Genomic DNA, 27,963 nt, shown 5'->3' with positions numbered 1-27,963 from the left:
AAATATTTCGTATGAGCAAGTGAGGGGACCGTCGCTCATTGGTAAACAATGGCACACTGGCTGGAAAGGGAGGCAGGGGCGACTCAGAGCGTGAGTATGTGTCCCAGACGAAAGACTATTCGTGAGTCAAACTACGAATAGCGAGCCAATGTTTTGACGAAAATATTGTTACAATTTTAAAAAATTACGACTATCGAGCCTTACGATTATCGAGGGACCACTGTACTACCGTCCTGCCAAGTGAGCATAAAACGGAAACCTGTAATTGTTTTACATGATGGTAGGATTGCTGGTGTCTTTTTTCTGTCTCATAAACATGCAAGATTTCAAGTACGTCTTGCTGCTACTTCTTACACTTAGGTCACACTATACATACATGTACAAGCATAAATATATATACACACACACCCCTCTGGGTTTTCTTCTATTTTCTTACTAGTTCTTGTTCTTGTTTATTTCCTGTTATTCCATGGGGAAGTGGATCAGAATTCTTCCTCCGTAAGCCATGCATGTTGTAGGAGGCGACTAAAATACCAGGAGCAAGGGGCTAGTAAACCCTTCTCCTGTATATATTACTAAATGTGGAAGGAGAAACTTTTGTTTTTCCTTTTGGGCCACCCCGCTTTGGTGGGATACGGCCGGTGTGTTGAAAGAAAGAAGAACTATAGTTTTACATACAGACTAGGGCATATGAAAACCAAGGTTCTACTGTACTGACACACCCTTCCTGAACCTCTGAAGTCACTGTTTATCTCTGCTTTATTTTAAACATATCCACTGTTTCTTGCTAAAGTAATGTAACCCAAAGAAGGAAACACTTTATCATCACTCCTCTAGCTGTTTTCCAGGAGTGCACAGACATCACAGTTCAAATGACTAACTAAACTGCAACTTCCCCCACCCACCCATTGTTCAGAGTGCAGGCACAGCTTATCCCACCTCCTAAGCACGAGTCTGGCTAACTGATTTCCTGAAATCTCTTCAAAAATGTTAGCTTCACATTTCAGTCACTGGTATTTATCTAAAATTCCTTACTAATAACCTGATAATTTTCATCATTTTAGCCAGTTGTTAAGAAAATGATGCATCCTTTTCTACTTGGAAATAGACATATAGAAACCATACCCCCGGCCGGGATTGAACCCGCGGTCATAGAGTCTCAAAACTCCAGCCCGTCGCGGGTTCAATCCCGGCCGGGGGTATGGTTTGTTTGCATTCGTGTCATTACGATTTCTCGAGTCATGCAGACATATAGAAATAATACAGTGGGATAAAAAGAGCTAATAGCATTTGTTTATAATTTATACTGCACAGTATAAATTTCAAGTACTTCTTTAAAAGTATTTTGCATGCTATCCTCACCAGTTACTGACTTAAAAATTGTTTAAATGTTATTCTTTTCATTCCTGACTGTTATTGTTTTCTTGAGATGGGTAATAGCACTGGAAAACCCATAAGAGTTTAATATTTTTGTGAATATAATAATGAATACTGAGTACATGTTGATAACTGTAATGAGTGCAGGTCAGTATATGTTGTTAAATGTTACCTAATAGTTTATGTGGAATTAGGTAAGATTAACATCATAAATATGTACTCTTTTTGAAATATATGAAATTGTAAAAAAAAAAATAGCTCAGTGGGAGCCAGTAATTTCCTTTAAATAATGTAATGAAAGTAAAATTGGCTGTTGATATTCTAGTGTTTGGTGATTATATTTCCATACACTGCCAATGTTTTTGCTTTGCAGATGTTGAAATATTACATCAATGATCTGGAATTAAGACAATTGATCTTCCTGGAGTTTTTATTGAAGAAGATGCCTTTGACAACACTATCTGATGCTCTACGAACAGCACTTCCAATATTAATTGAAAATTGCCTCAAACCAGAAACTTTGGTCAACTTGTCATTGATGGACCTTTCACAAGTAAGATTTGTTAGAAACTAATTTAAACTTCATGAATTTACTACTTAGGTCACACTACACATACATGTACAAGCATAAATATATATACACACACCCCTACGGGTTTTCTTCTATTTTCTTACTAGTTCTTGTTCTTGCTTATTTCCCCTTATCTCCATGGGGAAGTGGACCAGAATTCTTCCTCTGTAAGCCATGCGTGTCATAAGAGGCGACTAAAATGCCCGGAGCAAGGGGCTAGTAACCCCTTCTCCTGTATATATTACTAAATTTGAAAGGAGAAACTTTCGTTTTTCTTTTTGGGCCACCCCACCTCTGTGGGATACGGCTGTTACGTTGAAAGAAGAAGAAGTACTGCATACAAATTAGAGTACTGTATCTAAAGTAACAAAAACCATACAATGTTAAATTTTAGTTTATTATTTAAAAGTATAATCCATTGTTGTGCTATGCTATATTAGAGTAAAATATACTGGAAGAGGTTTTATCTGCAAGGGTCTTGAACATACAGCAGGCACTTGTGAGTGTGTTAAGAGTGAATGAAGGCGAATGGTTTTCGAGATTTGACAACCTATTGGAGTGTGAGCTGGGTAATATTTTGTGAAGGGATTCAGGGAAACTAGTTAGCCAGACTTGACTCCTGGAGGTGAGAAGTACAATGCCTGCACTTTAAAGGAAGGGTTTTGGGATATTGGCTGTTTGGAGTGATCTCTGAACTGTCATATCTGGGTGCTTCTACAAAGACAGTGATTATGTGTGAATGATGGTGAAAGTGTTTCTTTTTTGGGTCACCCTGCCTTGGTGGGAGATGGCCAACATGTTAAAAAAAAAAATGGTATATTTTTGCATAAAAATTAATAGATTTCTTGTATTTCATTGCAGATTCTTTCCATTTGTGTTCATGGTAAGGTCCGTAACACAGGAATGGTATTAAAAGAAATATACAAGCGGGGCAGAATTGACAAACCATCTTTGGCCATGACTTTCATCTGGAACCTGTCAGATATCCACATCAAATGGGAAAAGATGATATTACTCACTAAGGAAGACATCTTGACTCGGGAGGTTTTAATAAAAGAATGTATAGAAACACTTTCTAGGGATATCTCATCCTTGACTCAGCAACAGGTTTGTTAATACATGTATAATTACAGTTTTACCTCTTGTGTTTATGCTGCCAATTATTACATAATTTATTGAATTTAATGATTACTTTCTAAAATTCATGAGTGTTGGACATCCCATTTGTACACTTTTAGCAGATTGCTTAATATAAGATTTTGGTTGATGGAGACAGAAAGATGTTCCTAATTAAGCCAGCCTCCTCCTTTCCATTGGATCTATGTAATACAGGAATATTTCCTATTATAGTGATATACAACCTCTCCTCACTTAATGACAGAGTTCCGTTCCTAAGACCACATCAGTAAACGAATTCGTCACTCAGTGAGGAGCATACTATAATGGTGGTGGGTTCGTGTCAGCCATCTTTGATATTGTTTTAATGTCACCTTTGCCCCATTTATAAAATTTCTAGTATAAATTTAAGTTTTTGTGTGAAATAACAAGGCAAGGGGGAGCAAGGGGCTAGTAACCCCTTCTCCTGTATAAATTACTAAATTTAAAAAGAGAAACTTTTGTTTTTCTTTTTGGGCCACCCTGCCTTGGTGGGATATAGCCAGTTTGTTGAAAAGAAAGAAGAACAAGGCAAGGAAACCGGTTAGCCTGACTTAAGTCCTGGAAGTAGGAAGCACTCACAGTAAAAACAAACCTTTTCCTGAATACGACATTTCACTACAAGAGGGTTTATCAAACTCTTGATAAAGCCTCGTGTAGGTGAAATATATTTAAGAAAAGGTCTGCTTTTTCTGCTTGCTTTCTGCCGGCCCTAGATGCTTGCCACTGACATTTAGCAGTGCTACCTAGCCGCAAAGTACTGGTTTGGATTAAGGCTTTTGTAGGCTTTCACATTCTTTCCAGTGTAGGAGGAGATATTGTTTACTGTGTTGTTATATAAATCATGAGTTTATCTCATGGCTTATCAATACAAGTTCTCATGGAGTTGCATCTAATATGTCTGACCAGTGTAAATCAACTGACTTAAGTCACGTAACTGCAAAACTTCATTAGCCAAGATATACAGTACAGAACTGACTCACGAAACCGTAATGACATGATTGCAAACAAACCATACCACGGGTGGGGATAGAACCCACGATCAGAGTCTCAAAACTCCAGACCGTCGCATTAGCCACAGAATGTACAGAACGTACGGAACGTTCAAAAATTGGCAAAACATTATGAAATATCAAGAATACTGTAGAACACGTAGCAGTACAACAGAATTCTAATTATACATATATCCACATCAGGCTTGTCAAGAGTTGTTTGAATATTTTGATAAAGTTATAAGAAGAGGTATCCATGACCCATTTTCAATCATGTGCTTGAGATTTCAGTTTAGGATCTTATGTACACTGAAAGTGTTAAACTTTTGATATTCTAGGTAATGAAAAATATTTATTTCAATATGGCTTCCTTTTTTCAGGTTGAGACAACATTATCAAAATTATGCGAGGCTTATGAAAAACGTGACATTTGCTGTTACAATGAACATTTTCTTCAAGCTGTTTCAGACTTCATTGTTCATGAAAAGCTTGGTTTTGTGAAAGTTGCCCATTTTATTAGAAAATTTTTGAAAATGGTAAGTTTTGCAAGCATAATATTTTACTGAGTTTTTTTTTATATAATTTCTGTGACTTGTTCCCTGCAGAGATAAAGATTGATGTTTCTTGTTAAAGATTCTTTTATGACTGTTACATGCTTGAGAAATGCAATTCTCTATAATTAAAAGATTGATCCTCTTAGGCTCATAATAATCTTTAACTAACCTGACATTCCTTGTTTTTCTATCATCTATATATATAAACAGGAGATCAAAACTTAGTCAAGATTTATATTAATTTAATATACACCTACCGTCCGACTTACGACCGAGTCCGGTTCCGAGAAACCGGTCGTAAGTCGAAATGGTCGTAAGTCGAACTTTACTATTGAATATCAACAAAACATTTTTGTAATGACTTTATTTTATTGTTTTATTTTGGCATTTCATGTTTTACTTTACTTTTTATGCTGTTAGTACTGTATTTTATACTGTAAGGTTTAGGATAAACACTGTGTACAACACAAATAGTTGTTTATTACCCAGAAATTTGGCATAAAAAACACGGTTGTAAGTCGAGTGGCCGTAAGTCGAGCAGGTCGTAAGTCGGATGGTAGGTGTACAAGTATTGATACCTTACTTTTAGTTAGGGTTATAATTTAATTAGGGTTATAATTGAAAGAATTAGAGGTAAGACAGAATGTAGGATTCCGGATGAGCAAGGAGGTTTCAGAGTGGGTAGGGGATGTGTAGATCAAGTGTTTACATTGAAGCATATATGTGAACAGTATTTAGATAAAGGTAGAAAGGTTTTTATTGCATTTATGGATTTAGAAAAGGCATATGATAGAGTGGATAGAGGAGCAATGTGGCAGGTGTTGCAAGTACTATATGGAATAGGTGGTAAGTTACTAAATGCTGTAAAGAGTTTTTATGAGGATAGTGAGGCTCAGGTTAGGGTGTGAAGAAGAGAGGGAGACTACTTCCTGGTAAAAGTAGGTCTTAGACAGGGATGTGTAATGTTACCATGGTTGTTTAATATATTTATAGATGGGGTTGTAAAAGAAGTAAATGCTAGGGTGTTGGGGAGAGGGGTGGGATTAAATTATGGGGAATCAAATTCAAAATGGGAATTGACACAGTTACTTTTTGCTGATGATACTGTGCTTATGGGAGATTCTAAAGAAAAATTGCAAAGGTTAGTGGATGAGTTTGGAAATGTGTGTAAAGGTAGAAAGTTGAAAGTGAACATAGAAAAGAGTAAGGTGATGAGGGTATCAAATGATTTAGATAAAGAAAAATTGGATATCAAATTGGGGAGGAGGAGTATGGAAGAAGTGAATGTTTTCAGATACTTGGGAGTTGACGTGTTGGCGGATGGATTTATGAAGGATGAGGTTAATCGTAGAATTGATGAGGGAAAAAAGGTGAGTGGTGCATTGAGGTATATGTGGAGTCAAAAAACATTATCAATGGAGGCAAAGAAGGGAATGTATGAAAGTATAGTAGTACCAACACTCTTATATGGATGTGAAGCTTGGGTGGTAAGTGCAGCAGCGAGGAGACGGTTGGAGGCAGTGGACATGTCCTGTCTAAGGGCAATGTGTGGTGTAAATATTATGCAGAAAATTCGGAGTGTGGAAATTAGGAGGTGTGGAGTTAATAAAAGTATTAGTCAGAGGGCAGAAGAGGGGTTGTTGAGGTGGTTTGGTCATTTAGAGAGAATGGATCAAAGTAGAATGACATGGAGAGCATATAAATCTATAGGGGAAGGAAGGCGGGGTAGGGGTCGTCCTCGAAAGGGTTGGAGAGAGGGGGTAAAGGAGGTTTTGTGGGCGAGGGGCTTGGACTTCCAGCAAGCGTGCGTGAGCGTGTTAGATAGGAGTGAATGGAGACGAATGGTACTTGGGACCTGACGATCTGTTGGAGTGTGAGCAGGGTAATATTTAGTGAAGGGATTCAGGAAAACCGGTTATTTTCATATAGTCGGACTTGAGTCCTGGAAATGGGAAGTACTATGCCTGCACTTTAAAGGAGGGGTTTGGGATATTGGCAGTTTGGAGGGATATGTTGTGTATCTTTATACATATATGCTTCTAAACTGTTGTATTCTGAGCACCTCTGCAAAAACAGTGATAATGTGTGAGTGTGGTGAAAGTGTTGAATGATGATGAAAGTATTTTCTTTTTGGGGATTTTCTTTCTTTTTTGGGTCACCCTGCCTCGGTGAGAGACGGCCGACTTGTTGAAAAAAAAAAAAATGAACTGTTGGGGTTCCTCTAAGTTCTTGTCAAAATAGTACAGGACATTACTTTCATATACTTAGTCTCCACATAATCAGACTTATGAAATGATTATAATCTAAATAAGACATTACATTACACAGATCCAAAGTAATTCAATTAACACAGACATAGTATGTCACATAGATCAGACAATCTTAAAAAACCTAGTACACTAGGATTTTAATGTCCTATCAGAGAGTTTTGGTATACACAGTAGAATGAATTAACTTGATCGTAATCCACTTGGGTATAGATTTCTCCTTATACACTGGTAACCCAACTACATGTGCAGGCTAAGTTCAAGCCTCCAATGCTCCATAGTGTAAGTACAGCTAGTATGTTTTCTATCTGAGTATAGACCTCTCAATGCAGGTAAGAGAGAGACTAGACAATACTGACCATTAATCTTCCTTACAATCCTCCGTTGTCTCGTACAAGAGACCAACGTTCTCTCTCTTTAATCAACTGAAACAATGGCTTAATGTCTTATATAAAATTACAAGACCTTAACAGGAAGGAGTATACTACTCCTCCTTAAGAGGGTTTGTGTGTGCAGTTCTGGGTACCTTGAACATACTGCCTGTGATCGTGGCCAGTACCGACCACATCAGGTGGGTCACGTAATTCAATAAACAGCGGGTGTCAACCTCAGATGCCACAAACCAGCAATACTCTTGAATTGTCCAATGATAGTTACGTAGTTCTCCATGGGGAAGTGGAACAGAATTCTGCCTCCGTAAGCCATTCATGTCATAAGAGGCGACTAAAATGCCGGGAGCAAGGGGCTAGTAACCCCTTCTCCTGTATATATTACTAAATTTGAAAATAGAAGCTTTCGTTTTTCCTTTTGGGCCACCCCACCTCAGTGGGATACAGCTGGTATGTTGAAAGAAGAAGTTACGCACTTATACATATCAATGAGACCACTACAAGACATATATGAATACACATACCCAATTCTCATTAGTTAAAAATACAGACATATGATGAAAGATGGATAGGATAATAGTATAATGATCCAACATCTTTGTTTTAGCTAATAACAAAGATACTAGAATGGTAGTATTATCAAAATGATGAAATAAATACGTAGTAGCGTGACAGTGACAATAGCTTGTGGGAGTGGTAAGTTACTTTAGATTTGATCAGTTAATAACACTATAAGTGGGTGGCCACAAATACATTAATATGTTGTCAGAAAAGAATGGAGTGAAACATCATGTTTACAAGAAGTTGGAAAAAGGATTGAGTTGGAAAATGGCTTGATGTAGAAAGGTAACAGAGAGGGAGAGGGCAGAAAGACACATAATAGAGAAGGATAAGGCCAAGGGCAAGATAGAAAGTAGGATGGATAAAAATTTGACATGATACATATTTCAACTGCCTGTTTTATTACATTGCATGTTATAAATTCTTTCAGAACTACCATTGCGAGAAGCTTACACATTACATGATGAACCTAGTGTTGGAATGCCCTCAAGATGTGCCTGATGCCAGAGTGGGTGTGATACCTTTGATTTCCTTTTTGTCTGCCTGTGACCAACACCCAAGTAACGTTAATGATGTTCTTGACATCCTCATGGACCATAAGTCAGTGAAACTTGATCCAGTAAGTTTCTATGTTAAAGATTTGTATCCCTAAACATACAGTTTTAGTATTTGTTTTAAACAGATTTCCTCTTCTGTTGATATATTTTTTAAGCAGTTCTGTTTGATAATGCATATATGTACAGTGGACCCCCACATTTCGGCGGCTGCGACTTTCGTGAAATCCGACTTTCAACAACTTTTTTCATCAAAATATAGCCTCGCAGTTCGTGATTGGCCTCGTGATTCGGCGACCATCTGGTACGCGTCCGAGCAGCATCCCAGCATCAGTGCACACACAAAGCCAGTCTCCTGCACCATTCACACTCAGTGTGCCATTATTTATCAGTGAGTGACCATCACCCCACAGATTTATACGATACATTTCATAATAATCCATTGTTTTTTGTACTTGCAATTGCTAAATAAGTCACCATGGGCCCACAGAAAGCTCCTAGTGGCAGACCTTTGGTAAAGAAGGAAAGAAACACAATAGAATTCAAGAAAAAAACTCATAGCAAAGTACCAAAGAGGAGGAGGAAGAGAGAGGGGAGAATGTGCCTTCTTCAGTGATTCTCCGATATGTACAATACTAAAGCAGCAGGTATCGATACAGGCTATAGCGCCAGCCAGCGATAAAGTGTAGCATTAACAGTGTAACAAGTAAGTTAAGCGATTAAGCGATAGAAAAATGACACGAAAGTAACTCTCCAACGTTGTTGGAGGTGTATAGAGCCACTGAACATATGCTGCCCTGCTGTCTTCCACCACCCTAAACCTCTGCCAGCATCTCCTCCATCAAACTAACTAATTAAACTAACTTCTCCTCCAAGGTAAGTGTAAATATTTCTTATTTATAAAGTGTAAATATTTCTTATTTATAAGCCTGTAATTGTTTTACATGATGATAGGATTGCTGGTGTCCATTTTTCTGTCTCATGAACATGCAAGGTTTCAAGTACATCTTGCTACTTCTGCTTATACTTAGGTCACACTACACATACATGTACAAGCATATAGTATATATACACCCCTCTGGGTTTTTCTTCTATTTTCTTACTAGTTCTTGTTTATTTCCTCTTACCTCCATGGGGAAGTGGAACAGAATTCTTCCTCTGTAAGCCATGCGTGTTGTGAGAGGTGACAAATGCCAGGAGCAAGGGGCTAGTAACCCCTTCTCTTGTATATATTACTAAATGTAAAAGAAGAAACTTGCGTTTTTCCTTTTGGGTCACCCCGCCTCGGTGGGATACGTTCGGTGTGTTGAAAGAAAGAAAGATTTCTTATTTATAAACTAAAGTGTAAATATTTCTTATTTATAGATTATGTACATTGTTTCAGCGTGAATAGTGGTGGTGGTTTCTGCTTCAGCCTCCACCATCACTAATATGTACAGTTTCTCTCAGGGGCCCTTATAAACCCAACAGCAACACCACCACCACTTACTCCTCACATACGTTATGACATACAGGTACCATCCAACTTAGGACGAAAGTTGGTTCCGACCAACCGGTCATAAGTCAAAATGAACTCAAGTCAAATCTTAGTACTGTATTTTATACCGTAAGGTTTAAGATAAACACTCTGTACAACACAAACTGTTGTTTATTTCCCAGAAATCTGGCATAAAAAACATGGTCATAAGTCGAGTGGTCGTATGTCGAGCAAGTCATAAGTTGGATGGTAGGTGTATTTTATTCATTTTAGAGTATATATCATGTTTCTATGTTGTTAATATTGTTTATTATGTCATATTAGATGAATTGTGATGGATAAATAAGCCAGGAGTGAACGATGGTGAAAGTTTTTCTTTTTCGGGTCACCCTGCCTTGGTGGGAATCGGCCAGTGTGTTAATAAAAAAAATGATAAATAAACCATAGAGATATTAGCATCATATTGAAGCATAATAAACTCACCTCCCTCTCCCCTCCTACCTGTCTTCCATACACCAACAAGAGTCTTCAATAAAGGTATGTGTGATATTAAATGTTCATTTATCTATTTTATTAGTGCTTTATATTTATGTATTTGTCATTATTTTCTGTATGTAAATCTATATTTAATCTTTAAAAAAAAATATTTTTTTGTTAATACTTTTGGGTGTCTGAAACAGATTAATTGAATTTCCATTATTTCTTATGCGGAAAATGGTTTCGCCAGTCATGATTTTCGCCATTCAGCAGACTCTGGAATGGATTAATCATGAAACTCTGGGGTCCACTGTACACACTACATTTTCATCACGTTAATCTTTCACTCTTGTATTTTTTCCATGTTTCTTTTGACATTTCTAGTTGAATATGCATACTGTTCTCATCTCTTTTCATATCCTTGTTTGTATGTATAAACAAGGCATTACTTACCTAATAGCTCAATCAGATAAGTAATGTAAGTAATCGAAAATATCTTTAACATTTAGAGACAGTTAAAAGGTGTACTGTGTAGATTCTACTGGAGGTCACACTCCTAGGAGAAAGATGTTGCTTGAGGATATGAGTCATACCCTCAAGACTGTTTTCTGTTTCTTGCAGACATCGTTTTTTTTATTTTATATAACATTTGAAATATTGTTTTCAGGAAGATTTCTACAGAAAACCATTGCTTGTAATAAGCCAAGAGTTGCTCAGTCTTGGTTATTACCATCACACTCTGGTAAAAATAATAACCAATCCAGACAGCCTTAGACTGTGAGTATAAAAATTATTTGTTTTTTACATAATTAGATGGCACACACTCAATATGAGTCAGTAAATGTAACTGACTGTGGAGTTAAATCAGTTGCCATCTGTACTTGCTTACAAAAATTCAGTTTGTGGTTGTAACCTCACTGCAGTTAATGTAATGGCAACAGTGTTAGGAGACTGCCATTTGGTCTTCATTTTTTCCTCTGAATTTTGCCCACCTGCAATACCAGTATGTATGATGAGTGTATTCAGTTAAAAATATAAACATTAACAGTGTAAGAGAAGTTGCAGATGTTAACCCTTTCACTTACTGAGTTACGCAAACGCAGAGTGAGTGATCTGGGCGTAATTTATGCATCGGCAATTTCACCCACTATGTGTTCCATTTTAAGTTGATTCCATTGCTACCTTTAAGCAAATTCTTAGCTCTCTTTTCTAGTATACCTTCTATTCTATCAATTGAGCACAGAAAACCATTCGTTTAACTACTACCCTATAAACTGCACAGAAGTTTGGAATTTGGCCAATTTTACACAAAATTAAAAAAATACCAATTTAAAGAGAGGCCAGAATAAACAATGTAGATGTTCCTGGCAGTAAAAAAACTTCTTCTCTTTATTAGTAATGGCCCCAGGCCTCTCCTATATTTCACTCCCCTTTTATTTTGAATTCTAAATCACGCAGTAACTGGTTCAGACCTGGTGGGGAGGGGCCTCACTCATCCTCAGGAAAATTGGCAAAAATAGAATACTTTTGCTTTTTGAGCTCATTTTCAAGGTAATTTCTATCCTGAAACAAGCCAAAATCATCTCTATTGCAGTAGTATGTCTTCTGTTCTATCAAGTGATACCAGAAACAGCCAATAAAACCATAAACCATAGAATTGACAAAGGATAAAAGGTGGGTGGTGCAGTGAGGCATCTGTGAAAACTAGGAACTTTATCCATGGAGGCAATAAGGGAAATGTACCAGATTATAGTGGTACTAATACTGTTTTATGGGTGTGTAGTATAGGTTTTGATTGTTGCAGCAAGGAGAAGGTGGGAAGCAGTGATGTTGTGTTTGAAAATGTGTGATGTGAATATTATTTGGAGAATTTGGAGTAGTTTCCAAATGTATTATTCAAGGGGCTAAGGAGAGGTTGTTGAGGTGGTATGCACACACAGAGAAGATTGAGCAAAATAGGATGACTAGGAAGCTGTATAAATTGGGTGGAGGGAAGGAAGGGTAGAGGACTGTCATAGGTAAGGTTGCAAGGAAGGGGAGTAGAGGAGGTTTTTAGTGCTAGGGAATTGGACATCCAGCAGGCTTGTATATGTGTGTTAGAAGTGAGTGGAGGCAAGTTGTTTTTATGATTTGACATGGAGTGTAAGTAAAGTAACATATGAAAGGATTCAGGGAAATTGATTAGCCTGACTTGAGTCTTGGGGGTGAAATGTACAGTGCGTGCAATCAGGAGGGGTGGGGATGTTAAACTTTTGAAGGGTCATCTTACCTGTGATCTCAGCACCCTTCTAGCATGACAGTTATTGAGTGAGTGACAATGAAAGTGTTTTTTTTTTTCTTTGTCGGGTCACCCTACCTCAGGACAAATAATGAAGTGTTAAAAAAAAAAGTTATGCAAAGCAGTTCAAGCAGACTAAATCTAGAACTTAAAATTATTTGATGTTGAATAGTTAGTCAGATTATGTAAATGCCATATTAAATGTAATTAGTTGCCTAAAGACTAGATTATCAGTACAAAGATAAATAACAAAACTCTTCATAAAACAGCAATGTTAATATGGAGGAATATTAACAAGAGTATAGTGGTACCAACACTCTTATATGGATGTGAAACATGGGTTGTAAATGCTGCAGCGAGGAGGCAGTTGGAGGCAGTGGAGATGTCATGTCTAAGGGCAATGTGTGGTGTAAATATTATGCAGAGAATTCGTAGTGTGGAAATTAGGAGGAGGTGTGGAGTTACTAAAAATATTAGTCAGAGGGCTCTTGAGATGGTTTGGTCATTTAGAGAGAATGGGAGGGAGTAAAAAAAGTTTTGTGGGCGAGGGGCTTGGACTTCCAGCAAGTGTGCATGAGCGTGTTAGATAGGAGTGAATGAAGACGAATGGTTTTTGGGACCTAATGAGCTGTTGGAGTGTGAGCAGGGTAATATTTTGTGAAAGGATTCAGGGGAAACGGGTTAGCCGGACTTGAGTCCTGGAGATGGGAAGTACTATACCTGCACTTTAATCCTTTCATTGTCAAGACCTCTGATCCTGAAGTCCCACTCTGTGCTGAAAAATATTGGAAAAAAAAAAAAAATTTCTTGCCAAAATCTTAAGAATATTTTTGTGAGCGTTTTAAAAGAAAAAAAATTTTTTGCAATCAATACTTACTAAGATATAGAGGCTTGAAGTTGACAGAAAGTGAACCGCTTACAGCAACAGTAGCGACTGCTGCTCACTCGGTAATATTATTTTTACTTTTATACTACTTTTTTCTCTTATTTTTTAATATTTTATTTTTTCATGTAACTTTTGTGGACTGTGAGACCAATATAGTGTATAATGTATGTATGTCCACTTGTTGTATGCAACACCATAACTGCACAAACATTGTTATCATTACATATAATCTTTACAAAACATGTTTACACAAACCAACAATAAAAAAAAGTTGTTTATTACTTTTGTTCTGTAATATGTATACACATATAGCCACTGGACACGTTCCCAGAACTGTTACAGCTTCTGGAATGTTGTTGTTGTGTGTGGGTTCTTTCTTTGTTGTGTGTGTGCTGACAGCAGCGTGTTTGGCGTCACAATGACGCATCAGCACCGCCCATTACCCATACCTTCCCCAACAAGCATGCGGTCTTCCCCACCACCCACATGGAAATAACTCACTTTGTCTGACTTTTTTTGGGTTACCCTAGGTTGATGGTCACCTGGGTTATCCTTCCTTCTGGTTTCCTGGGTATTGCTTTCAGTCACAAACTCTTCAAAACCATGAAATTCATCTTCCCTGACACTTACATCTGTGTTAGAGCTATCACTTGGGAAGAGAAGAGTCTCAGATTCGCCGGGGTGTCAGATATTTCTTACCACTAGGCATGCTGAACAAGGACTACTGAAATGGCGTTCCCACAATGCACCACTGGCTCCCTGATTTTTTTTTATACTGCACACACTGACCACACAGACCCATTTTCTCACATGTAGGCCTACCAGCTTTCTCCCACTAAACTTGAAGCTGCTAGAATTTTGGCGTATTAATACGTCGCGTATGACAGGGTGGATAGGGGGGGCAATGTGGCAGATGTTGCAGGTGTATGGTATAGGAGGTAGGTTACTGAAAGCAGTGAAGAGTTTTTACGAGGATAGTGAGGCTTAAGTTAGAGTATGTAGGAAAGAGGGAGATTATTTCCCAGTAAAAGTAGGCCTTAGACAAGGATGTGTGATGTCACCATGGTTGTTTAATATATATATAGATGGGGTTGTAAGAGAAGTAAATGCGAGGGTCTTGGCAAGAGGCGTGGAGTTAAAAGATAAAGAATCACACAAAGTGGGAGTTGTCACAGTTGCTCTTTGCTGATGACACTGTGCTCTTGGGAGATTCTGAAGAGAAGTTGCAGAGGTTGGTGGATGAATTTGGTAGGGTATGCAAAAGAAGAAAATTAAAAGTGAATACAGGAAAGAGTAAGGTTATGAGGATAACAAAAAGATTAGGTGATGAAAGATTGGATATCAGATTGAGGGAGAGAGTATGGAGGAGGTGAATGTATTCAGATATTTGGGAATGGACATGTCAGCGGATGGGTCTATGAAAGATGAGGTGAATCATAGAATTGATGAGGGGAAAAGGGTGAGCAGTGCACTTAGGAGTCTGTGGAGACAAAGAACTTTGTCCTTGGAGGCAAAGAGGGGAATGTATGAGAGTATAGTTTTACCAAAGCTCTTATATGGGTGTGAAGCATGGGTGATGAATGTTGCACCGAGGAAAAGGCTGGAGGCAGTGGAGATGTCATGTCTGAGGGCAATGTGTGGTGTGAATATAATGCAGAGAATTCGTAGTTTGGAAGTTAGGAGGAGGTGTGGGATTACCAAAACTGTTGTCCAGAAGGCTGAGGAAGAGTTGTTGAGGTGGTTCGGACATGTAGAGAGAATGGAGCGAAACAGAATGACTTCAAGAGTGTATCAGTCTATAGTGGAAGGAAGGCGGGGTAGGGGTCGGCCTAGGAAAGGTTGGAGGGAGGGGGTAAAGGAGGTTTTGTGTGCGAGGGGCTTGGACTTCCAGCAGGCATGCGTGAGCGTGTTTGATAGGAGTGAATGGAGACAAATGGTTTTTAATACTTGACGTGCTGTTGGAGTGTGAGCAAAGTAACATTTATGAAGGGATTCAGGGAAACCGGCAGGCCGGACTTGAGTCCTGGAGATGGGAAGTACAGTGCCTGCACTCTGAAGGAGGGGTGTTAATGTTGCAGTTTAACCCTTTCAGGGTCCGTCCCGTAGATCTACGGCTGGTCGGTGAGTGTCCAAACCGTAGATCTACGCCAAAATTCTAGCGCCGTCAAATTTAGCGTGAAAGCGCTCATAGGCCTACATATGAGAGAATGGGTCTGCGCCGTGGGTGTGCGCCATAAACAAAAAATCTAGGCGCCTGCATAGCATTGTGGGAACGCCGGCTCAGTCACCCTTGTTCACCATGTCTCGTCGCAAGTCAGCTCTCACTCCCCGGAAAATTAGGACTCTCCTCTTCCTGTCTGATAGTTCTGACACTGATGGAAGTGGAAATGAAGACGAATTCTACGGCTTTGATAAGTTAGTGACCGAAAATAATGACCAGGATATCGATAATAGTGCAGAAAACCCCGACGATCCTCGACCTTCTACCTCTGGTGTGGGCACTCGTGACTCACGGTCGGGTGTTCCTAAACGTAAGAGAAAACTAATATTTTCCCGTGGCCTGGCCTCTGACTTCAGTAATGACGATGATTCTGACGTGGATTGTGATTTTATTGCGCTCGACGATCATTCGAGTAGTGATAGTGAGGAAACATATTCACCAGTGAAGCGTCGGTATGTTCGCCGCCGCATGCGCTCGGGTAGTGTACCCTATGCTGTGCCCAGGGGACGGAGTTCATCCCGGAGTACATCCCGGAGTACATCCCGTGGCCCTACACCCGTTTTAGGTAGTGATAGTGAGGATGATGTGGCTACACTTGGCATGGATGGGCCACAGACATCAGTGGATGGTGTTAGTGGGGCTGGTGGTGGTAGTGGCACCGCCATGCGTGACTCGCTGTGCCACGCGGGAACCCACGCTGCTGACTCGTCAGTTCAAGGACAAAGCGGAGCGTCACCCACCAGCCCGCCACAACCACCCGTACAACCAGCCTATGATGTCCAGTATCCACCAGCAAACCGTATCTGGGATTGGCAGCAAAATCCCAATTTTGTTCCCAGCCCTCACCACTTTGATGACTCGCAAAGTGGAATTCTACCTACCTGTCCCCTTGGAACCACGGCCAATGAACTGGAATTCTTTGAATTATTCTTTGACCAGCCATTGATGGAAATTATTGTCAGGGAAAGTAATAAGTATTTTCAGTACACCATGGCAAATACGATCTTATCACCACAGTCAAGACTACACAGGTGGAAAGAGACGACTGTTGCAGAAATGTATTTGCTTTTTGCAACAATAATGCTTATGCCTCACGTCTATAAGCATAATATAAAAGCATACTGGTCCACAGATCGGCTAATTTGTACCCCATCCTTCAGTGAAATAATACCAGTGAACAGGTTTATCTTACTGTTACGTATGTTGCACTTCTCTGACAAAACCAGGCCTGACAGAAGTGACAGGTTATACAAGATTAGAAATGTTTTCATGTATCTCAAACAAAAGTTCAGGATATACTTTTATCCATTCAAGAATCTTGTAATTGACGAGTCTTTGATTTTGTTCAAAGGTAGACTGTCATTCAAGCAGTATATACCGAGCAAGAGGAACCGCTTTGGTATAAAATTGTTTGTACTCTGTGATTGTGACAGTGGCCTGGTGTTGGATATTGTTGTATACACGGGTAGTAAAACATTGAAAGATACCAAGATGTTATTGGGTATATCAGGTGACGTAGTGAGAAACATGATGGCACCTTATCTTGGTAAGGGCCATACATTATATACCGATAACTGGTACACAAGCCCATTACTCAGTGATTTCATGCGAGTGAACAAGACAGATGTGTGTGGCACAGTGCGTTCTAATCGTAAACATATGCCCAGGCTCAACGCAGGTGTTCGTGGTGATGACGTGCAGGTGTTTACTGCCAATGACATCATGGCATTACGGTGGCATGACAAACGAGATGTCACATTGTTGACAACCATTCACCGTAATGAAATGCAAGACAGTGGCAAAGTTGATCGAGTGACTAATGAACGTATTCGAAAACCAGTGACAGTGATTGATTATACACAAAACATGCGCTTGGTTGACAAGTGTGACATGCAGATTGGTTTTGTTGACTGTGTTCGTAAGAGTTACAAGTGGTACATGAAACTTTTCTTCCATCTCATGGACATTTCAATGCTGAATGCATATAATATGTACCAAATAAAGACTGGTAACAGACCACCGTATGGTGAATTTTGTTTGTCTGTTGTCAGACAACTCATAATGAAGTACCAGGTAACAACACCTGCAATACAACATGGTCCTCGAATTCATCACAATATACCCAAGCGTTTGAGAAGAGAAGGTGATCATTTCATAATACAGCTTCCTTCAACTCAAAAGAAATTTGCACAGAAGAGATGCATTGTCTGTGCACAAACAAAACGACGGCAACAAAGACGCAAAGACACTCGGTTTATGTGTGAGGAATGTAAGGTGCCTCTGTGCATGGTGCCTTGTTTCAAGGAGTTCCACAAGCTCCAGCAGTTCTAAAACCATGTCCAGTGATTGTAAATATGTAAATATATGATAGAACATTAGTATTATACAATATTTGTGCATGTTTATTGTAATAAACAACAGTGGTAAACAATAATATGATAATAACTTTAGTGCGGTTATTGTGTTCAATACAGTGAGTTTATATATATACATTATATACAGTATTGGTCTCTCAGGCCCCAAATGTTAGTAGGAATAGAAAAAAATTGGAAAAGAAAAGAAAAAACAACTAAAACAACAAAATAATATAATACGCGTATGTGGAATTCGTCGATGTTGCCGCCACCACATCATTTTCTACAAACTTCTTGGCGCTGTATCTCGGTAAGTACTGATCAGATTCTAATTTTTTTTGTTTTATTACCTTCACAAAAATATGCTCTTTAATTCTGTAAGAAAAAAATAATTTTTTTTTTTCAAAATTTCTTGGACACTGGAGCATCACTTCAGATTTTGGCCTTGGACCCTGAAAGGGTTAAAAACTGTAGTGTAAAGCACCCTTCTGGCAAGACAGTGATGGAGTGAATGATGGTGAAAGTTTTTCTTTTTCGGGCCACCCTGCCTTGGTGGGAATCGGCCAGTGTGTTAATAAAAATAAAAAAAAAAAACACTGACTCGTAAGACGTATCTATATGGCACCAACATTAAAAGGGTTAAAGGAGGGGTTTTGGATATTGGCAGTTTGGAGGGATGTCTGAACTGTCATATCTGAGCGTCTCTGCAAAGACAGCGTTTATGTATGAGTGATGGCGAAAGTGTTGAATGATGATGACAGTTTTTTCTTTCTTTTTGGGTTTTTCTTTCTTTTTGGGCCACCCTGCCTCAGTGGGAAACAGCCAATGTGTTAAAAAAAAATTAACATAAAATGGCATCCAAATGCAGGTGTATTAAACACTTGCCAGTGGCACAACCAAATCTACATGGAGCCAGTGAAACAGTATTAGAATTTCCCCTTTTTTGAGCTCCATTTCAAGGTTCTTTTCATAGTAAAACCAATCAAAATCACCTCTATTTCTATGATATGTTTTCCATTCTGTCAAATGAGACCAAGAACACAAGAATACAACTATAAATACTATGTGAAAATAGACCACAAAATCGGCATTTTAATTAAAAAAAAAAGGTCGGAGTTTTTTTTTCTCATTATGCACTGCGTGCTGCAGTTTTTTTTGTATATATGGTGCACACTGACCACACAGACCCATTCTTTCGCAGCTTTCTCCTGCTTGATTTGAAGCCACTAGAATTTATGAATACGTTTTTTTTTTTTTTTCTCTCAACAAGTCGGCCGTCTCCCACCGAGGCAGGGTGACCCAAAAAGAAAGAAAATCCCCAAAAAGAAAATACTTTCATCATCATTCAACACTTTCACCTCACTCACACATAATCACTGTTTTTGCAGAGGTGCTCAGAACACAACAGTTTAGAAGCATAAACGTATAAAGATACACAACATATCCCTCATAAGACGTATATACGTATACGACCAAAACAGTCAAACGTTAAGGGTCAATGGACAGTTGACATTAGCAAACACCCTCTCCCTGTTATTAGTCTGTTAAATCATGGTTTCTCTGTACTGCAACATTTTCTCATGTATTTGCCCTTAAAATATTAAAGAGATACTTTAATTTCAGATACATGTCTAGATATGATAATGATAATACTAATCATAAGCGGTTGCTGGAAGTAGATGTGGCACTTGATAAGCTCTTCAATTCTACCGAGCGAGTTCCAGATATGTTCTTAGAAAACGGAAGAAGTTTATTGAGGAAGCAACTACCCTCCAAGTCGGGCCTGAAATCCATCCTTCATCAGATACTGGGTGAACCACAACCTCTTATCTCTGGCGTCCTTACAGACAGTTATATTTATATTGGTGAGTTAAGAGTAGCCTTTTAATTATACTGCAATGCTTGTTGTTCTTCTTTCAACACTCCGGCCGTATCCCACCAAGACAGGGTGGCCAAAAAGAAAAACAAAAGTTTCTCTTTTTAACTTTAGTAATGTGTACAGGAGAAGGGGTTATTGGCCCCTTGCTCTTTGCATTTTAGTTGCCTCTTATGACACACATGGATTATGGAGAAAGATTTATGTTCTACTTCCCCATGGAGATAAGACGAAATAAACAAGGACAAGAACTAGTAAGAAAAATAGAAGAAAACCCAGAGGGGTATGTGTATATATATGCTTGTACATGCATACGGTAGGGTTATAATTGAAAGAATTAGAGGTAAGACAGAATGTAGGATTGCGGATGAGCAGGGAGGCTTCAGAGTGGGTAGGGGATGTGTAGATCAAGTGTTTACATTGAAGCATATATGTGAACAGTATTTAGATAAAGGTAGGGAAGTTTTTATTGCATTTATGGATTTAGAAAAGGCATATGATAGAGTGGATAGAGGAGCAATGTGGCAGATGTTGCAAGTATATGGAATAGGTGGTAAGTTACTAAATGCTGTAAAGAGCTTTTATGAGGATAGTGAGGCTCAGGTTAGGGTGTGTAGAAGAGAGGGAGAATACTTCCCGGTAAAAGTAGGTCTTAGACAGGGATGTGTAATGTCACCATGGTTGTTTAATATATTTATAGATGGGGTTGTAAAAGAAGTAAATGCTAGGGTGTTCGGGAGAGGGGTGGGATTAAATTATGGGGAATCAAATTCAAAATGGGAATTGACACAGTTACTTTTTGCTGATGATACTGTGCTTATGGGAGATTCTAAAGAAAAATTGCAAAGGTTAGTGGATGAGTTTGAGAATGTGTGTAAAGGTAGAAAGTTGAAAGTGAACATAGAAAACAGTAAGGTGATGAGGGTATCAAATGATTTAGATAAAGAAAAATTGGATATCAAATTTGGGAGGAGGAGTATGGAAGAAGTGAATGTTTTCAGATACACGTACTTGGGAGTTGACGTGTCGGCAGATGGACTTATGAAGGATGAGGTTAATCATAGAATTGATGAGGGAAAAAGGTGAGTGGTTCATTGAGGTATATGTGGAGTCAAAAAACGTTATCTATGGAGGCAAAGAAGGGAATGTATGAAAGTATAGTAGTACCAACACTCTTATATGGATGTGAAGCTTGGGTGGTAAATGCAGCAGCGAGGAGACGGTTGGAGGCAGTGGAGATGTCCTGTCTAAGGGCAATGTGTGGTGTAAATATTATGCAGAAAATTCGGAGTGTGGAAATTAGGAGAAGGTGTGGAGTTAATAAAAGCATTAGTCAGAGGGCAGAAGAGGGGTTGTTGAGGTGGTTTGGTCATTTAGAGAGAATGGATCAAAGTAGAATGACATGGAAAGCATATAAATCTATAGGGGAAGGAAGGAGGGGTAGGGGTCGTCCTTGAAAGGGTTGGAAAGAGGGGGTAAAGGAGGTTTTGTGGGCGAGGGGCTTGGACTTCCAGCAAGCGTGCATGAGCGTGTTAGATAGGAGTGAATGGAGACGAATGATACTTGGGACCTGACGATCTGTTGGAGTGTGAGCAGGGTAATATTTAGTGAAGGGATTCAGGGAAACCGGTTATTTTCATATAGTCGGACTTGAGTCCTGGAAATGGGAAGTACAATGCCTGCACTTTAAAGGAGGAGTTTGGGATATTGGCAGTTTGGAGGGATATGTTGTGTATCTTTATACGTATATACTTCTAAACTGTTGTATTCTGAGCACCTCTGCAAAAACAGTGATAATGTTTGAGTGTGGTGAAAGTGTTGAATGATGATGAAAGTATTTTCTTTTTGGGGATTTTCTTTCTTTTTTGGGTCACCCTGCCTCGGTGGGAGATGGCTGACTTGTTGAAAAAAAAAAAATGCATATGTAGTATGACCTAAGTGTAAGTAGAAGTAGCAAGACATACCTGAAGCCTTGCATGTTTATGAGACAGAAAAAAAGACACCAGCAATTCCAATGTCATGTAGACAGTTACACGCTACAGTTTGCAGTGCTTGTTATTCTCTTTAATTCTGAAGACTGACTTATTAGTAACTGGTACTAAATGTGATTGTATATGTAATAATACTTGTGTTCATGGTTACCATTCATCACTCATTGTAAAAGGTTATAGGCATGATGTACAAAGTAGTAATCAGTGGGTTGTGTGTTAGTTACTGAGTGTATTCTGTGGGTGAATTCCTATGGTATAATTTCATTTTGGTATTTGTTGCTAATATTTATCATAAGTTGTACCAGTAAACTGTAATTTATGACACTGTGCTTAAACAACTGCTATTCTTAAGGAAAATGCACAGATAATTGGTGTCAAACTTTTGTAAAGATATTGAATTTAAGTTTATTTTATAACACGCCTCCTCTGTTTTTTCGGACTGGAACATGTAATATTAAATTTTCTACATAATAACTGTGCTTATGGGAGATTCTAAAGAAAAGTTGCAAAAGGTTAGTGGACGAGTTTGGGAGTGTGTGTAAAGGTAGAAAGTTGAAAGTGAACATAGAAAAGAGTAAGATGATGAGGGTATCAAATGATTTAGATAAAGAAAAATTGGATATCAAATTGAAGAGGAGGAGTATGGAAGAAGTGAATGTTTTCAGATATTTGGGAGTTAACGTGTCAGCAGATGGATGTATGAAGGATGAGGTTAACCATAGAGTTGATGAAGGAAAAAAGGTGAGTGGTGCATTGAGGTATATGTGGAGACAAAAAACATTATCTATGGAGGTAAATAAGGGATGTATGAAAGTATAGTGGTACCAACACTCTTATATGGGTGTGAAGCTTGGGTTGTAAATGCTGCAGCAAGGAGGCAGTTGGAGGCAGTGGAGATGTCCTGTCTAAGGGCAATGTGTGGTGTAAATATTATGCAGAGAATTCGGAGTGTGGAAATTAGGAGAAGGTGTGGATTTAATAAAAGTATTAGTCAGAGGGCCAAAGAGGGGTTGTTGAGGTGCTTTGGTCATTTAGAGAGAATGGATCAAAGTAGAATGACATGGAGAGCGTATAAATCTGTAGGGGAAGAAAGGCGGGGTAGGGGTTGTCCTCGAAAAGGTTGGAGGGAGGGGGTAAAGGAGGTTTTGTGGGCGAGGGGCTTGGATTTCCACCAAGCATGCGTGAACATGTTAGATAGGAGTGAATGGAGTCGAATGGTATTTGGGACCTGACGAGCTGTTGGAGTGTGAGCAGGGTAATATTTAGTGAAGGGATTCAGGGAAATCGGTTATTTTTAGATAGCCGAACTTGAGTACTGGAAATGGGAAGTACAGTGCCTGCACTTTAAGGGAGGGGTTTAGGATATTGACAGTTTGGAGGGATATGTTGTGTATCTTTATACGTATGTGCCTCTAAACTGTTGTGTTCTGGGCACCTCTGCAAAAACAGTGATTATGTATGAGTGAGGTGAAAGTGTTGAATGATGATGAAAGTATTTTCTTTTTGGGGATTTTCTTTCTTTTTGGGTCACCCTGCCTTGGTGGGAGATGGCCAACTTGTTAAAAAAAAAAAAAAAAAACAATGTCAACTTTTTCTGTTGAGCCTTAAAAGTTTTAGACTGATATTAAAGACTCGATATTCTCATGCATGTACAGTATGTATTTTTCTATACTAGATTACTCATTCACTATCAAAAGTTTTTCACATCAAAGTTCATCTCCTTTCCTGTAATTGTAACTGTAGCAATATAATGTTTCATTTATTCCTCAGATCATGTTTTGGTTTTAGATGAAAAAGGTTATCCTGTACAGTTGACTCCACCAGAAACTGAATCACAGACAAATGTTAGTGCAAGTTCCTTAGAAATCCCTGACAACTGCACAAGGTAGGTACAGTGCTATACTATTTATAATTAAAATGCTTATTGTTTTAAGAGAAAGTATAGTGAATGGTGACTTTGTAGCTTAGTGGTGGCGGGTTGAGCTAACAGCCAAAGGATCCTGGATGGGTCGAGGTGCGTTCAGATGGATGGGCTAGCCTCTTTATGCTTGCTGCCCCTGCTTGCTTAGTAGTAAACCAGATACCTGAACACTGACTGACTGTTATGGATTGCATCCTGGGAAAGAGGACTGTAGAACAATGTAAATACAGGAGAACCTACATATACAATGCCCACTTTTCGGTGTTTCATGTTTTCGTTGACATTCAATTGAGCCATTGTTCATTATGTTCAGTGCTTTTACTGCTTTTCTGCCATTGTCGTTTTTGTACAACAGTTGCGCAAGAGAAGGATGAAAGGCATCATATGTTGTATCACAGCTTTGAAGCCAGTGTTGGTCCTGTAGTACAGCACCATAAGCTCAGCTTACTCAGATAAACTGTGAGTGGTAAATTTGATCCTAGATGTGAGAAAATGGGTCTATGCAGTAAGTGTGCACCATATAAAAAAAATCCTGCAGCACACAGTGCATAATGAGAAAAAACTGCGACTGTGTTTTTGGTTTAACCCTTAAACGGTCCAAACAGATCGACGTTCAAATTCGTAGTGCTACAAAAGTAGATCTACTTTTTTTTACATATTTTCAAATATAACAAAAAAAATGTAGATAAAAGTTTTTTTACACGTTTTCACATGTAAAACAAAAAAAAAAGATCTACATTTTTTTACATACTTTCAGATGTTGAAAAAACGTATATATACGTTTGGACCATTTAAGGGTTAAAACACCAACTTTGCAGTATATTTTTATATGGTTTTTATGGTTGTATTCACAGTTTCTTGGTCTCATTTGATAGAATGGAAGATATATTACAGAAAATAGCTTGAAATTGAGCTCAAATTTGCAGAAATATTAAAATTTTGTCAATATTCCAGAGTAAACAAATCATGTCAGTTGTCCCATACACGTCCAATTGGTCAGTCTAACATTCATTCATGAATGTGCTGGTGTTATTTGTATAATTATTACAATAATGCATAACAGTAAAACTTCTATTGTTTTGTGTGAATAAAAAATCAAAATGGAATTCATGTGTAAAGCCTGGAAACATAACTGATAGACAGGGGAAATGTTATTTTAGTGCCAGGAATGCCTGCATTGTTTATTCTGGACTCTTATTTTGAAATTGGCATATCTTGAAATTTGGGTAAAATTGGCCAAATTATCAATTTCTGATCACTTTATTGGGTAGTTGAAATAGTTGATTGGGTGGTTTCTTGTGCTGAATTAATAAAATGGAAGATGTACTAGCAAATTAGCTAAGAATTTGGTTGACTGGAACAATGTAATTTGTCTAAAATAGGACTCAAAGTGGGCAGAGTCGCCAATGCATAAATATCGCTGGCAGCAAAATTCACTGAATTGTAATTTCATCAATTTTCCATCAAATTTTGCACTTTTTGTTTTATTACCTCGGAAAAAATTCTGTTATTTCACTGGATTTTTTTTTTTTTTTTTTTTTTTTTAAATCTTGGACATTGTGGACACTTTCCAGTTCAGGGATCTGGACACTCAAGAGGTTAAGGTAAGTACAGTAGGGCCCCCATATCCACAGGTGATATATTCCGAGGACCTGCCACAGATACTGAAACCGTGGATAGTAGCGAACCCTATACACAAGTCATTTTTAATATACATACATACATACCTATGATAAAGTTTAATTGATAAATTATTCACAATAATTGGAGAATTATCACCTTTTCACTGATGGGAAGCACTTCATGGCTTTTCTTAGGTATTGAAGAACTTCCACCATCACTATTTTTGCACTTTGCGGCTATTATTAAGCAAAGTTAAGGGTTATTTTAGGGCCACAGCAAACTGCTGATACAGGACCCATGGATATGGGGGTCCCACTGCTTTGTGTATACTGTGTATTTACTTTACTTTTTTCTGTTTTTTTTTTTATACCTAGCTGTATTGAGAACTTAATATATGATAGTGCAAACATGTTATCAGGCATTTCAGGTGCATTCAGTAATGAAAAATTAATTTTTTTTTTTTCACCTGCTGGTGATTTTTGCTTATTGTTTGATCCCAAACCTGAGGCCTGTATGCCACATAGCTTTGATTTCTTAGATTAATTACCCTTGGTTAATAATCAGAAGTCTTCTTTTAGTTGCTTAAGTTTACATGTACCATAGCGAAAAATTGTTTCTACACTATTTCCATGGACAGTGTTCTATAACTCTGCTGTGATGTAAATATAGACCTTGCTTCAAAGATAGCTCTGTTTTTTTAATTTTTTTTTAACACATCGGCCGTTTCCCACCAAGGCAGGGTGGCCATCATTGTCTTGCTAGAGGCCTGCCTACACTACAGTTATAAAACTGCAACATTAACACCCCTCCTTCAGAGTGCAGACACTGTACTTCCCATCTCCAGGACTCTAAGTCTGGCCTGCTGGTTTCCCTGAATCCCTTCATAAATGTTACCTTGCTTACACTCCAACAGCACATCAAGTCTTAATTCTCCATTTAGTAACTCCTCTCCTATTTTTAACTAACAAATCCATTCATGCACTGGACAGGGAGGTATATCATCTTTTAGGAGTGAAGAAGAACAGGATGTGAGTGTGGGGGAGGTGCGTGAGGCATTATGTAGAATGAAGGGGTAAAGCAGCTGGAACTGACGGGATCATGACAGAAATGTTAAAAGCAGGGGGGGATATAGTGTTGGAGTGGTTGATATTTTTGTTTAATAAATGTATGAAAGAGGGGAAGGTACCTAGAGATTGGCGGAGAGCATGTATAGTCCCATTATATAAAGGAAAGGGGGACAAAAGAGATTGTAAAAATTATAGAGGAATAAGTTTACTGAGTATACCAGGAAAAGTGTATGGTAGGGTTATAATTGAAAGAATTAAAGGTAAGAGAGAATGTAGGATTGTGGATGAGCAAGAAGGGTTTAGAGTAGGTAGGGGATGTGTAAATCAAGTGTTTACATTGAAGCATATATGTGAACATTATTTAGAGGAGAGTTATTAAATGGAGAGTTAGAGGTATTGGGAAGATGGAGGGAATATTTTGAGGAATTGTTAAATGTTGATGAAGATAGGGAAGCTGTGATTTCGTGTATAGGGCAAGGAGGAATAACATCTTGTAGGAGTGAGGAACAGCCAGTTGTGAGTGTGGGGGAAGTTCGTGAGGCAGTAGGTAAAATGAAAGGGGGTAAGGGAGCCGGAATTGATGGGATAAAGATAGAAATGTTAAAAGTAGGTGGGGATATAGTTTTGGAGTGGTTGGTGCAATTATTTAATAAATCCATGGAAGAGGGTAAGGTACCTAGGGATTGGCAGAGAGCATGCATAGTTCCTTTGTATAAAGGAAAAGGGGACAAAAGAGAGTGCAAAAATTATAGGGGGATAAGTCTGTTGAGTATACCTGGTAAAGTGTATGGTAGAGTTATTATTGAAAGAATTAAGAGTAAGACGGAGAATAGGATAGCAGATGAACAAGGAGGCTTTAGGAAAGGTACGGGGTGTGTGGACCAGGTGTTTACAGTGAAACATATAAGTGAACAGTATTTAGATAAGGCTAAAGAGGTCTTTGTGGCATTTATGGATTTGGAAAAGGCGTATGACAGGGTGGATAGGGGGGCAATGTGGCAGATGTTGCAGGTGTATGGTGTAGGAGGTAGGTTACTGAAAGCAGTGAAGAGTTTTTACGAGGATAGTGAGGCTCAAGTTAGAGTATGTAGGAAAGAGGGAAATTTTTTCCCAGTAAAAGTAGGCCTTAGACAAGGATGTGTGATGTCACCGTGGTTGTTTAATATATTTATAGATGGGGTTGTAAGAGAAGTAAATGCGAGGGTCTTGGCAAGAGGCGTGGAGTTAAAAGATAAAGAATCAAACATAAAGTGGGAGTTGCCACAGTTGCTCTTTGCTGATGACACTGTGCTCTTGGGAGATTCTGAAGAGAAGTTGCAGAGATTGGTGAATGAATTTGGTAGAGTGTGCAAAAGAAGAAAATTAAAAGTGA

At 38.6% G+C, this 27,963-nt stretch overlaps 1 protein-coding gene across 4 annotated transcripts in view; it reads left to right on the top strand.

Annotated features, from left to right (window-relative positions):
* Positions 1 to 27,963, top strand: part of LOC128686035 (uncharacterized) — a 43,268-nt gene that overhangs the window by 9,749 nt on the left and 5,556 nt on the right. For all 4 annotated transcript variants that reach the window (XM_070084416.1, XM_070084435.1, XM_070084430.1 and 1 more), the window contains exons 5-11: positions 1,751 to 1,930; positions 2,810 to 3,055; positions 4,476 to 4,631; positions 8,297 to 8,485; positions 11,042 to 11,151; positions 19,737 to 19,978; positions 23,751 to 23,865. In XM_070084416.1, the coding sequence (XP_069940517.1) occupies positions 1,751 to 1,930; positions 2,810 to 3,055; positions 4,476 to 4,631; positions 8,297 to 8,485; positions 11,042 to 11,151; positions 19,737 to 19,978; positions 23,751 to 23,865 (1,238 nt within the window). The remainder of the gene's footprint in view (positions 1 to 1,750; positions 1,931 to 2,809; positions 3,056 to 4,475; positions 4,632 to 8,296; positions 8,486 to 11,041; positions 11,152 to 19,736; positions 19,979 to 23,750; positions 23,866 to 27,963) is intronic.

The sequence above is a fragment of the Cherax quadricarinatus genome, chromosome 1 (genome assembly GCF_038502225.1).
Source record: "Cherax quadricarinatus isolate ZL_2023a chromosome 1, ASM3850222v1, whole genome shotgun sequence".
Taxonomy (NCBI): domain Eukaryota; kingdom Metazoa; phylum Arthropoda; class Malacostraca; order Decapoda; family Parastacidae; genus Cherax; species Cherax quadricarinatus.
This window is presented reverse-complemented; position numbering and strand designations above follow the sequence as displayed.